Below are 12,273 nucleotides of genomic sequence, written 5' to 3'. Positions count from 1 at the left end.
CCTGGGTATCTCAAGAGCTCTTGTTGGGGCAGGCAGAGAGGGAGTAAGGATTTCAAGGCCAATCTGATAAGCTGGCTGATCAGAGAGATGTTTTCTGCTATGTAAAAATAAGAATTTTAAATCGGAACATAAACCTCTTGTGCTCTTGCCTTGATCTTATCAATGTTGAGAACGCCTTCAGCTTGGACAGAGGCCAGATCCCTGGAATGACTTCCCTGTCTTATATCTCTTGCATCTGCATCCTAAAAGGCCACTGCAGAAACGTGCTAGGTTTTCTTCTCCTAAAACAAGGGACCTTTTCAGGTTGGAGCTGAGCAGTTCATACGCTGTCCTGAGCCTTCTTGGCAGATAGCAGAGCTATTCACAAATGCAAGGCGGGCTGGGTGACAGAGCAGTGTTGGTGCAAACCTCTGGTTCTGGCCACGCAGCATGAGGTTAGAGTTTCTAAAAAGTCAGAAGACTGTGTGTGCATACACACACATGTATGTTGCCCCTTCCATCACAGGCTCCCAATGTGCTTTGCAATATTGCTAAATATAGCATCCCAGAGGCAGAGTTAAACTGAGAAACCAGTACTTGGTCAAAGAGAGACACTGTGAGGAGGCCTGAAGTCTGGACTTTGATCTTCAAACCACGTACCTTGAGCTGTGTCTTTATTCATGCCGTATCATGCAGTACAAACAGCTCTGACATCTCAGGCAGCAGAGAGCCCAAACTGCAGCTTGCTAACAGTTCGTCAAACTGTCCTGGTTGTTTTTAGTGTGCGACTGGGTGCCTAAACCTGAACCTGTCCTTCAGAAGCAATGAGAGAGACTCATCTCCCCGGCCAGTCGCATCCTTGTATTACTTGCTGGGCAGAGGCTGCTCATGGAGGTTTTAAGTATTCTGGTTCCCTAGGTGGGCTCCTGTCTGCTGTTGATAGGCACACGTGTGCTGAGCAAAATGGAGAAGGTCCTCGGCAAAGTGAGAATATGAATATCCATTTGCTTATTGGGAGAACCAGCTCCCCCCATGCTCCCAACCCAGCCACTGAGCTGCCCGCTGAGGGTCTCTGTGCAGTGATAGCTGGAGAGCCTCAGCTCTTAGTGCAAATAATTCCTGACAAAAGGCTTTGTCTAGAGTTTCCTCTGCATCCAGTGTAGCCAAGGTGGGAATGCCTCTGTCTGTTAAAAACAATCCCAAGCATCTGGCTCTAGACATTGTTTTATTTAGCATTGCTTTTATTGTATTTAATGGCAAAGGCTAACCAGCCTTCAGCCTGTCCATAGCAGCCAGAAGAGGCACTGTCATGTCTCTCTCTTCTGCTTCCTTAAAGAAGTTTTATTGCTGCCTGCTTTTCGTAAAATCCTGCCATGTGTGCTCTTGCACCCGTTAAATCATGTAAGTGCTTGCCAAAGGGATGTTGTGGAATAACCAAGAGCTTCATAATCCAGACAGCACTGTGGAAGTAGAGAGTGGCTGGTGAGTCAGGAGGCTGATATCCTTCCTATTCCTATTCTCAGCGCTGTCCTTGCTCTGTGGTCTGATGTGGGTTGTGGGTCTGGTTTAAGAAGGGGGGTGTGGGGAAAGGGTAGAAAGCGGTTTAGGACAGAGGTACAGCCCAGTGACCAGCTGCTGCTGGGGAAGCCCTGGGTAGTGGTGGTGGCTGTGGCTGGCAGCACCATGGTGCAACGGGCTGGGAAGTGACAAGGCATGTTTCACAGAGAGGGGGATGGATTTGGTGACTTTTGGGTCACACCTGGGTGGTAGAGCAGAGAGAGAGGGGTAGGGGATGGCAGAGGGTCGCGGTGGCTCTGCCACTGTTTTCTGTCAGAGCTTCGAGTCCAAGATGGCACATCAGGCACATCTTCTGCCACCACATCCAGGCCCACTGCAGTTCTTCCCCACACCCCTTTGCTCGCGTGTCTGTGGGAACCTGGCACCCATTCCCTCTCCCAATCCCCACAGCTGTAATCCTCTTTTCCTGCACACCTCTTCCATAACACACCCACTTCCTGCACTTGGGGGTGGTTTGTCCAGAGGCAAGCACACTGTGTCAGCATGTGTTTGCAGCCTGCTCATGCCAGGGTAATTAATACTCACTTTGCAGTTTTAATTTGGGTTCCCTTTAAGTTGAAAGCTGCATGCTGCTCTGTGCCAGCCTGTCTGGCCACAGGGGATCAGGTTGTCCTGGCCTCATCCAGACTGGAAGCTGCACATGCCCAAGTACGCACCATGTGCCGGCTGTGTGAGAAGCATGGTGCCTGGGGTTCCTGGCCCAAAGGGAGGAGGACTGCGAGGGCAGCTGACTGCGATCCCTCTGGAGGGAACACGTTCCTGCCACACAGGGAGGGAAGGGGAAGGTGGGGAAGGAAGAGAGGAAAAGGTAGTGTCACTTGGGTACAAACTCTTGATTTAGGGTCAGATTGTGCTCTGTGTGTGTCTGTGCTTGCTCGGAGCTCCTCTCATGCCCACTCTTCATACCACTCAGGCACACACAGACCCTGCGGTGTGTGCAGGAACTGCTGCAGGTGTGTTTAGGGAAGCACAGGCCATTTTGTATCAAAGGGAGAGAAAGTGGGGAGAAGACACAGTAGTAGGGGTAGTATGGGTTCATTCACTTGTTCCTAAGAGATTTGTGTGGCCTTCAGAGCATGACCTTCACCAGGACCCTGAAGCAGTGAGTTCCTCAGGTTGGCCAGGGAGCACTGACAGCCTGCCCCTCTGAATGACCCATCTGTCCCTATTCATCATGCAGCCTCCTTCCTTCAGATTGTCAAATCAAAGCTTGCAGACAGCTTTCTCAGAGACACATCTCAAAGATGTGTGAGAGAGAGGAGAAGAAAGGCTTACCACACTGCTGCCAGGAGGGACCCGTCGCTGAAACTGGCTTATTTCTGCTTTTGGGCAAGTGACCAGAAAGCATCTGCTAGGCCTTTTGAAGTACCTTCCCAAAAAGTTCAGTGGTGTCTGTCTGGTGGCACGTCTCTAAGTGTGGTAGTTGCCACCTGACAGCTCTGTGCACACATGTGCAAATGTTTGATAGATTTTTAAGGGTTTTTTCCTTTCAGAGAGGAACAGTGACGTGATTGTAAACTCCTGAACTGCTCTCTGCAATGTGGTTGCATAGAAGGAAGTCGGTGGGCAGCCTTACGCTGGTGGAGGATGACAGCCCTTTCAGCCTTTTAGGGAAGGGTAATGGAGAACACAGGGAAACAATGCTAACTGCAGAGTTTTGTTTTCCTTGTCAGAACAGTGTTTGGAGTTGACCCTTTTCTTGGAAGAGAAGGGAGAATAGTCTTAAAATGAAGTTCTGTTATGGTTTATCTTTTAACTATCCCCTGAAATTAAGCTGTATGTGAACCTGGATGTGGAGGAGAGACTTTCAGAAGGAAAGAGGCTTGCCTTTGAGAAGTTAAGCTTTGAGCTGCTGCAGGTCTGTGGCTGGAATAAATTGTCAGAGGCCCTACTGGAATTAACGAAGAAGCAGTTAAATGTGAATTGCTGCTCCACTGGAGCAGCAGGCTGACAAGTCCTGCTTGTCAGCCACTATTTCTTGAAAACTGCCTGAAGCAAGACTGTAATTGAAAGGAAATCACCTCTCATCAGAAGGTCCCAACACCTAGATGTTAATTAGTTCATCCTGGCTGCCTGACTATGGTGTACTGTCACGGTTTAACCCCTCTGGCAGCTCGCACCACACAGCCAGTGGGATGAGGAAGGTAAAAGTGAGAAAACTCGTGCATTGAGATGAAGACAGCTTAATAAGTAAAGCAAAAGCCACGCACACAAGCAAAGCAAAACAAGGGATTGATTCACCACTTCCCATTGGCAGGCAGGTGTTCAGCCATCTCCAGGAGAGCAGGGCTCCATCACACCTAGCAGTTTCTTGGGAAGACAAATGCCATCACTCCAAATGTCCCCCTAGTTTACATGCTGAGCAGATATCATATGGTGTGGAATATCCCTTGGGTCAGTTGGGATCAGCTGTCCCGGCTGTGTCCCCTCCCAACTCCTTGTGCCCCTCCAGCCTTCGCACTGGCAGGGTATGAGAAGCTGTAAGTCCTTGATTTCATATAAACACTACTTGGCAACAACTAAAAATATCAGTGTGTTATCACTGGTGCTCTCATACTAAATCCGAAACACAGCACTGTACCGGCTACTAGAAAGAAAACTTCTCTATCCCAGCTGAAACCAGGACATGTATGTATTATGAACAGGAGAAACTGAGGAAGTGGCTTGGTCAAGAACCAAGTTTGGAATGTAGCTAGGAGCAAGCATGAAGGTTGCCTTCCCTTGCTCACAGCTGATGGTTTCACATATCAAAGTTGAAGTGTCATCAGTTTCTTTTCTAACCACCTGGCAGAGGTGAGAGGAAGGAGAATGAAGTGGAATTAAAAGCAGTGTACCTATAAATGCTCCACTGTGGAGTCTGACAGCCTTTACTCTCTCTGTGCCCTGCCTGAGCATCTGTACTACCTCTGGCTCTATCTGCTCCCGAGCAAGGCAACTGTCTCAAACAGGCAGTATCACAAGCAGGCGTCTGTCTTTGCCAAGGCTCTTCTGGGGATTTATTCCTTTCCACACAGGGCAGTGGTGAGAATCGGATGCGCCTTTACAACTTGCAATTACATGGTGCCTTTCATCCTAAAGGACTTTTGACAAGTGAGGCTACAGACCGCAAAGGGATCATTCACCCACCACTGAGAGGCATCCACCACTGGAAGGCAGCATCCTTTAAACAGAGCTCAGCAGCATTTCCCAATTGCCAGGGCCCAAGGGTAGGAAAAAGAAGGGACTCCTGTGCTGGATTGGACCTGTGTAGGGGATGGGTTGGCAGAGTGCATAGGCTGATCTGATTTTTGAATCCCACCAGGATACTAGAGCTCTTATGAAAGAGGACCAAAGAGTATTAAGCAGGGCTTAGTTTTGTATCACCCCTAGCACACCACTCCCTTCTAAGACATTGTTGTGTTAGGTAACTTCATTTACTCCTCCTGTGGGGATTGTCATTCCCACAGCTGAAAGCATGCTTGGAGCTGTGCTTGCTTCTGCTTTGTCCAAAGACAAGAACCTCGCTTCTGTGGAGTCATGTGTCCAAAATTAAGTTATTTCGCAATCTGCATTTGAGATATTTTCCCAGACTTCACAGGGGTAAGGGATGGGTTTCTAGAATGAACGTGGGTTTGTTTCAGTAGACTTAGCCTTTACCTGTTGTTTCTTCTTCCTATGTAGTTTTTCCTTGCTGTTATATACGATTATGTTACAGATGGATTTATGAAGCAGTTGCCCATTTCTCTGTTTTCTGAGGGCTGCTAATATGATTGAAATCCTGCGTTTCTTCTGTGGTGTTTAATCTCACTGGTCTTCTTTGAGGCACCTGCATCTGGCTGCTACCTGTACCATCTTTTGGTGTGCTGCTTTGTTAATGTTCTTTAGATATGCTTCCAGCCTGGTTGCTTATTTACCACCTGTATTCAATGGTGGTAATGCAGTTGGTGACAGGTTTGCAAGAGTGTGTATGGAGGAAGAAGCGTGTGTGGCCAAGGTGGTCTGCGCATAGCGTAATACAAGCTAGGTCCCTTAGGAGCTCATCTGGCTCAAATGAGGCGTGCAATGAGGCAGCACGGGTGTCTGCAGGTACTGAAACTGCTTCCTGCTCCCGGCAGTTGTATAAGCAAGTGATGAGCTGTGCTCCCTTGGACTGTCCCCTGATGCTGGTGGAGTTCAGGCCCTGCTTGGCTTGAGTTATGATGTGAGTGGACAAGCTTTGTATGAACAGGGGCAGCTCTCCTTGCGATTTCCAAGTCAGGAGAAGGTCTGTGTGTGCACAGAGGGATGTGGACAAGCGAGCAGGGAAGTGCCTGTGTCCGGGGTAGAACCTGAGGCGTGTGAGAGCAGGTGAGCGTGTGCAAGTGAGCATGGGCACGTGTGACAGAGCGTGCGCGCCCTCCTGCCTGCAGCTGAGTGCTCGTGTCTCAGGCCGTTCTCCAGCTGTGTAAATACATTGCCTAACAGATTGAGGGCTCTAGTTAATGATTGCCATTAGCACAGGGCCCATATTAGGCTCCATTTTGTGCAAGTTACCCAGCTGCCTGAATGCCATTAGAGTGAACGCACCGGGCTTTAATGTCAAGCGTGGACTGTTTGCTCTCTGAGGATCCTCTGCAGGAGCTGGTCTGGGGTTGCTCAGCAGGGGCTGTCAGGCAGATTTATAGCAAGCTCCCTGGAGCTGCTGCAGTGGCAGCAACTACTCTAACAGCCTTCTGTAGTCAGAGCGATGTCCCAGGCATCACAGGCTGGCACTGGGCACCCGAGGGAAAGAGCAGGCTAGCTAGGGCGCTTGCCCACATTGCAGAGAGGCAGCTGGCCCAAATGATAGGGTGGGAGGAACATGTTTCCCTCTCTGGCAGTCAGCCCTATCCGTCTTCTTTCTGGGAATACATCTACAGAGCTTTGCCTTGTGCTACTCATCAGAGCCAGACCACCACATGCTGTGATCCCAAATGGTGTTGTGGACTAAGCCAGATCAGCTCTGGTCATCCCTAGAGCAGGATAAGGCTCCAAAGAAAACATGCTCTTCTGCAAGAAGAGCGTGGAGTGATTTGGTGCCGGTGCTCACTCTTCCTAGCAGAGGTGCTGCCCTGTCAGTCACGGAGGAGGTGCAAGACAGACCCATACTTCTCAGGGTTATAAATCACTGCAGATTGATCCAGGCATTGCCATGAATGAAGGCAGTTGCATTACTTGCATCCTCCTGTTACTGCTTAGGATGCAGGGCACTTCTCACCCTGCCCTTGCCTGCCATTGTGGTGGCTGTGCTGTTGAAAGCCAGACATCATCTTGTGGCTGCTTGAGACGTTCCATGATGAAGAGGCAGGATCGGTGCAGTTTGAGCCTTACTTGCAGCTGCCTGACGAACCGTGAACCCCTACATCCTCCTGTGTCTTCTCACATCCCTGTCCTTCTCCTCAGCCTTTGTGCTGCGCCTGTGTCCCTTGCAGTACCTGGGAAGGCTCTTTGCCCCAGAAGAAGGTCCAGAGAGAAACCCCAGGGCACCTCCCCACCCAAAGCCTGGTGAGTTTTGTGGATGACTTTCGTCTGTCCTCTGGACCCGTCTTTCCCCAGCCTCTTCTTCATCTGCTCTGTGCCAGAAATGAACTGATTCAGCTGCCTTCCCTAATCCTGTCTGGCATTTCAAAATGGAGGGGACTGCCAGGTTCTTTGTTCCCATTCCCTTTTGGCACTGGCAGGGGACGTTCTCTGCTCTGGAGAAGGACAAATGTGCTGATTTATTCTGCCCCTTAGCTTTGAATAGGGGTTGCTATGTTACCCTCCAGCTCTGAGGCTTGCCAGAGCACACACCATATATAACCCCACAGCAGGTGGCTATTGAGTAAAGGCCCTTAAATCTGCCTCTCTTGTTTCTTATGCTGCTGGCCAAGGTGTCAGGGGGATGTAGCAGGGCATGATTTGCTGGCTGAAAATCCAGGCGCAGATGATGTCAAGCACCATGTTGGCATTTTCCATTCTCAAGTGCCCATCTTAATTTGCAGAGGAGGTACCAACTAGGCAGGAACATGCTGCCCATACTGGCGTTTAAAGAGGCCCTTTTCTGACATGAAGTGCCTATGGGGCCCAGCTGTGACCAAGATCCTAGAGGCAGAGGCTCCTGGATCCTGCTGCATGTGACTGCAGCACCCAGGGACTGGCTTGGACACTGCCACAATGCTACAGCTCCCTCTAATTTGATATGACTGGGTGATCCTGGCAATTTGATCAGCTTTCTGGAAAAGTTGTATGTGCTTGTCCTATGATGACAAGTTAAAACCCAGCCAGGACAGAAACAGGTGGCATCAAAACATCACCTTGCTGTGCCATTTTGTGGTTGCAGCTGATAGACCTGACTTTGAAGTGCCAAAATGAACCTCTTAGAGGAGACTGGAGAGCTGGTAATTGTTCCTAAAAAGCCCAGTTCTTTGAAGAGCAGTCCCTTAGCGCAGGCTGAGCAGGGGAAACCATGGGTCTTGCTAGAAAATGTCTAGGAGAGGGAGCAGGGAGGCACATAACGCTAGAGCCCAGGTCAGATCTCCTCTAATCTAACCTCCATGAAAACAATGGTAAAGCCCTTCCTAACAGTGATGGAAGTGAGATGGGGGGGGGATGTTTGCATGAGTTTCTGAGCTGCTGAACTTCCCAGCATGTGACACTCACAGTAGCTCATTCCTATCCCTGGGAAATGAACTCCATGGGATTATGATTAGATACTCTGCTGGCCCATGAAGTGATGAGACCTCGTCTCCTGGCCAAAGAGTGTGAAGCAGCTGCCGCCCTGGTGTTTGTGCTTGCAGAAGAGAAGGAACAAAACAAAGTTCCCAAGAAGCGGAAGGAAATCGCTTCCTATTTAACAGAGCAGAATCACTTCTTTGGCACTACAATTCCTATGGGTCTGCAGGTCCCAGCAGAGGCTAGGGAAGAACAGCATTTCTCTCCTGTCATGCAGTGCAGGAAGTGCAGTGGTATTTCTGGCCTTCTTACTCTGGATCTGCTCTGAACACTGGGAGCAAAAGGGGAGAGAATGGTCTTTGGTGGCTGGTACAGTGGTACAAACAAGGCTGTAAGACCTTCGGGTGGGATCCTTTGAGCATCTCTCAGCCATTCCTCATTGAACTCTCGAGTCTGGAGCCAAAACTGTAGAGTTTTGGTGTGTCTGGGACTTTATAAGGAAGAGGTGATTGGTAAATCCTTACTGGAAGCTGTTGAAAATTAGGACCAAGATGACTGATTTATCTCCCTGCTCTAAAAGTGTAGTAGATCTTCCTTCAAGGCCAAGTGAATGTGGATTTAGCTTTTCCATGTGATACTTTCTGGCAGTGCTGCTGTTCCGACTCTGGGACTCTGAATGCATCATGGATATTCTGTTTCACTTAGTGGCTGCAGGTGCAATGGGTCCTGGGCATGTGGATCCCAGGGATCTCAGTCCTAGAGGAGGTGGGACATGCACACTTTTTTCTCAATGGGTAGGAGTAAGGACACAAGCAAAGAGCTTCACAGCTTATGTTGCACTTGCTGCAAGTACAAGCATGACCTCATTCAAGGAGGTGCAATTGTACTAGAGAGGGATTAGAGACCAAGCACTCAAGGCGGGAACTTTACCATTTGCAGCTTGCATGAGCACTGACTTAATCCTTCTTTTTATTCCCCAGCAGAGCATCAATGGAGGCCGCCCACCACCCCACTTCGTGTATGATCCATCCACCTTTGCCTTCCGATCCCTCAGCACCTTGAAGCCGCTGAGCCCTATAGCTCCAGTGGAAGAACCGTCATGTGCCTACTGAAGGAGTTTCTCCAAAAACCTCAGGAACTATAATCCAACCACCTGCCTGGCACGGAGAAAGGGAGGTGGTGATACCCAAGGGGATGGGTGGGAGAAGAAGAGGACATTGACACTTCTTTGCAGTACAGCTTTTCTGGCAGCAGGAAGCATATGGCTTTGCAGCAGTGCCTGTTTTCATACCAATGCCATATCCGAATAGTGGCAAAGGGAGAGATTTTGTCTTTCAGGGCAAAACAAACCAGTCAGGTCCACAAACTGGCAAGGGCAGCCACCAAGACAATGTCAAACCTGGGGATGGTGGTAGTTGATATTCCTGAGGGGTTCGGCGGCTAGTATGGTCTATTTGTCAGCGGGGACGAGTGGTCGGGGTGTGAAACCAAGTCCAGCCAGTTTCCCAAGAGTGCCTGGGTCTACAGTGCTTTGCTATAGACCTGATCCTTTTCCCACGCAGAAGTGAGCTCAGGATTGGAGACAGGCTATACAGGGCTGTCTGCAAAGCAAGAAGATCCCTCTTTGATATTGCTATAATTGCATTCACCTCAAGCTCTTCTGAATGGAAGACCCTAGCAGGGGCGTGCAAGGAGGTAACAGGCACATCTAGCTGTGAGTTCCAGCTGGTCTGCTGGCAACTCAGTGATATCATCTAAAAGGGGATTGAAATGAGAGGCATGAGCCTCCCACCTGTAGATTGGGAGTTAGAATAAAACTCTGGAATGGAAGGTCTGTGTTCAGCCATCTGAGAAAACACAGTGACCACCCTCAGCATCATCACAGAGAAGAACTTGGGGGTGACTTTGTGCTATTGAGTTTCCTCTCTGCTGAGGCTGTGTTCTGGAATATGCAGCACTTCACAGCATTACCCTGCTGCCCTAGCATGATGCTAAAAGTAACTGTTATCACCAAACTCAACCAAATCTAATGTCTCCAGCAAGCTTTCCACTCCCCTGTTATCCTGGCTAGTAAATTCAGGTACACTTGTATCAGCGGAACAAGTATTCCCAGATGTAGCATAGAGTGGAAGAAAGAGGTCTCTGTTTTGTGGCCACTTACTGGTGGAAGAAACAGGAGGGGAGTTCGAGTGAACCTGTGGGACACTTCTCCATACAGTCCTAAGGCAATTGAGACCTTGCTGGGCCTTACTACCACTGGAGTTTGACTGGGATCTGTCCTTGAGGCATGTATGTGTTTTGTGCCACAAGGCAACAGCTAATAGAACAAGGTTTTACCTCTCTTGGTGAGGCAGAGCAACAAGCCATTTCGCCTTGCTGCACCTGGTAGAGAGAGTAACCTCTTTGTCTAGGTGTTCCCCACCTTGAGCCTCTATCTGGCTGAGTGCAAGGGGGAGTGAGTAGTTTACTTCTTGCCTGGATCAAGAGGAGCAACTGTGAGTAAAATATTTTTTGTTTTTAAATCTGCCCCAGCATGGAGGTCTTTGATGCCACTCTTTGGATGAGACCAGTGGTCAGCCTGGCTGCCACTAGGAGGCTACACAGTGAACCAGCACTCACTGGTGCTTTCTGGGCCCTTCACTGAGACCCTGGGGGAAAGCCCAAAGGCTGTGGAGGCCCGGGGGCCCAAATCCCCATCTCTGTCCTCCTCCCTTCTTAGCTGCCTTTCACTCAGGCAGGCAGAGCAGCTGGGCAAGGCAGTGAGGGAACATCTGTCCAGATGCTGCCCAGCTCTGCCTGCTCTTTGGCTGCAGGCCACCACAGCTGGGACACCCCCTGCACGAGCACCACCTCCAAGGGTGCGCTTGCGTTTGTTGGTGAGGTACCTCTGGCAGAGCATTGTGGCTCCCTGCAAGAAGTCCCTTTTTCCAAGAGAGGCCAATTCCTGTGCTGAATCCTCCTGCCCCTATAGAGACTCTGCTTGTCTTGTTTTGATGGCACACCTCTGCTTTTTAACTGCTGCCGGATCAACCTGACCAGTGCAGGACAGAAAGCATTGGCCCTTCAGACCAAATCCCTGTGCCCAGGAGACGTGGTCCCTGCCTGAAGAGCCACGTTCCCCATGCAGATGGCTGGGGCAGCAGCCCCTGCGTGGCCTCAGGCTTTGCTCAGCAAGAGCTACTGAGGTGCTCGGCCCCACAGCTGTGTTTGTGCCAGCCCACGGGTGCTGCAGGCTGCCTTCCCCAGGTGGGAGCACAGGGGTGTCCTGCCGATATCGATGCCTTTTAGTACTTTTGTAACTTTTCTTGTCTTGTCTTTTTGAATTGGAAAAACAATTAAAAAAGCAATGAAATAAAGTGTAACAGCTGCTATATTCACACCTCTGGCGGGTCTCTTGTTTGCCACCGTCTGGGTGTTTGTGCGCCAGGGGTATAGGAGAGGATGGAGAAAAGCGAGCTATGACCCAGCACTGCCAGTCCCAAGCACTCCCAAATCCCAGGCCATGTCTGCAAGAGAATGGCTTTGAAAACAAGCTAGCAAGAGCTTTGGAAAAATGAATGCCAGGCTTTTTGCATGTAAGAGGAGCTCCCTGTGCTGATGCTTCCTTTGGGGCTAGCCCCGATATGGTATATTGGCCCTCACTAGTGGTTCTCTTATCAAAAAGGTGCTTTGGCTATTGAGTCACCTGCCTATCGCTTGAGGGTTGAATGTGACCTGGCTGGAAGTCTCCATCCCCCCAGAACAGAAGGGTGGGTGACTACACAGCTGGTCTTTGACTTGCAATTATAGCCTCAGCACATCTTGCATTTCTATCCCAAGATTCTCAGCAGCCCTTTTGTTTACAACCAGAGTACTTGTGCTCCTCAATGGCATGACTGTAGCCATCACCTTCCTCTGGATCTTGCTCTAAAAACTCTCTCAGGTACTTGTAATGTGCATTCCCCACCCCTCGCTATCTCCTTGAGCTAATTCCTGTCTCTCCCCTGCAGTCCTAGCTCTGTATCTTAGCCAGCATCTCACAAAGCTGTTACCTGTGTCTCCTTTTCCAAGGCCTCCTGAGAGATA

At 49.8% G+C, this 12,273-nt stretch overlaps 1 protein-coding gene across 4 annotated transcripts in view; it reads left to right on the top strand.

Annotated features, from left to right (window-relative positions):
* The window catches only part of LOC115613795, a 57,439-nt gene extending 45,852 nt beyond the window's left edge, over nt 1-11,587 (top strand). For 2 of the 4 annotated variants that reach the window (XM_030499760.1, XM_030499758.2), the window contains one exon: nt 9,192-11,587. In XM_030499760.1, the coding sequence (XP_030355620.1) occupies nt 9,192-9,320 (129 nt within the window). In that variant the 3' untranslated portion in view covers nt 9,321-11,587. Of the gene's footprint in view, nt 1-9,188 lie in introns of all 4 variants that reach the window. The other 2 variants (XM_030499759.1, XM_030499757.1) reach the window with 1 other exon arrangement.
* Nucleotides 11,588-12,273: the final 686 nt, after the last annotated feature.

This window comes from Strigops habroptila, chromosome 10 (assembly GCF_004027225.2).
Source record: "Strigops habroptila isolate Jane chromosome 10, bStrHab1.2.pri, whole genome shotgun sequence".
NCBI classification, from domain to species: Eukaryota; Metazoa; Chordata; class Aves; order Psittaciformes; family Psittacidae; genus Strigops; species Strigops habroptila.
The sequence above is the reverse complement of the archived record's forward strand: the minus strand, read 5'-3'. Positions and strand labels throughout refer to the sequence as shown.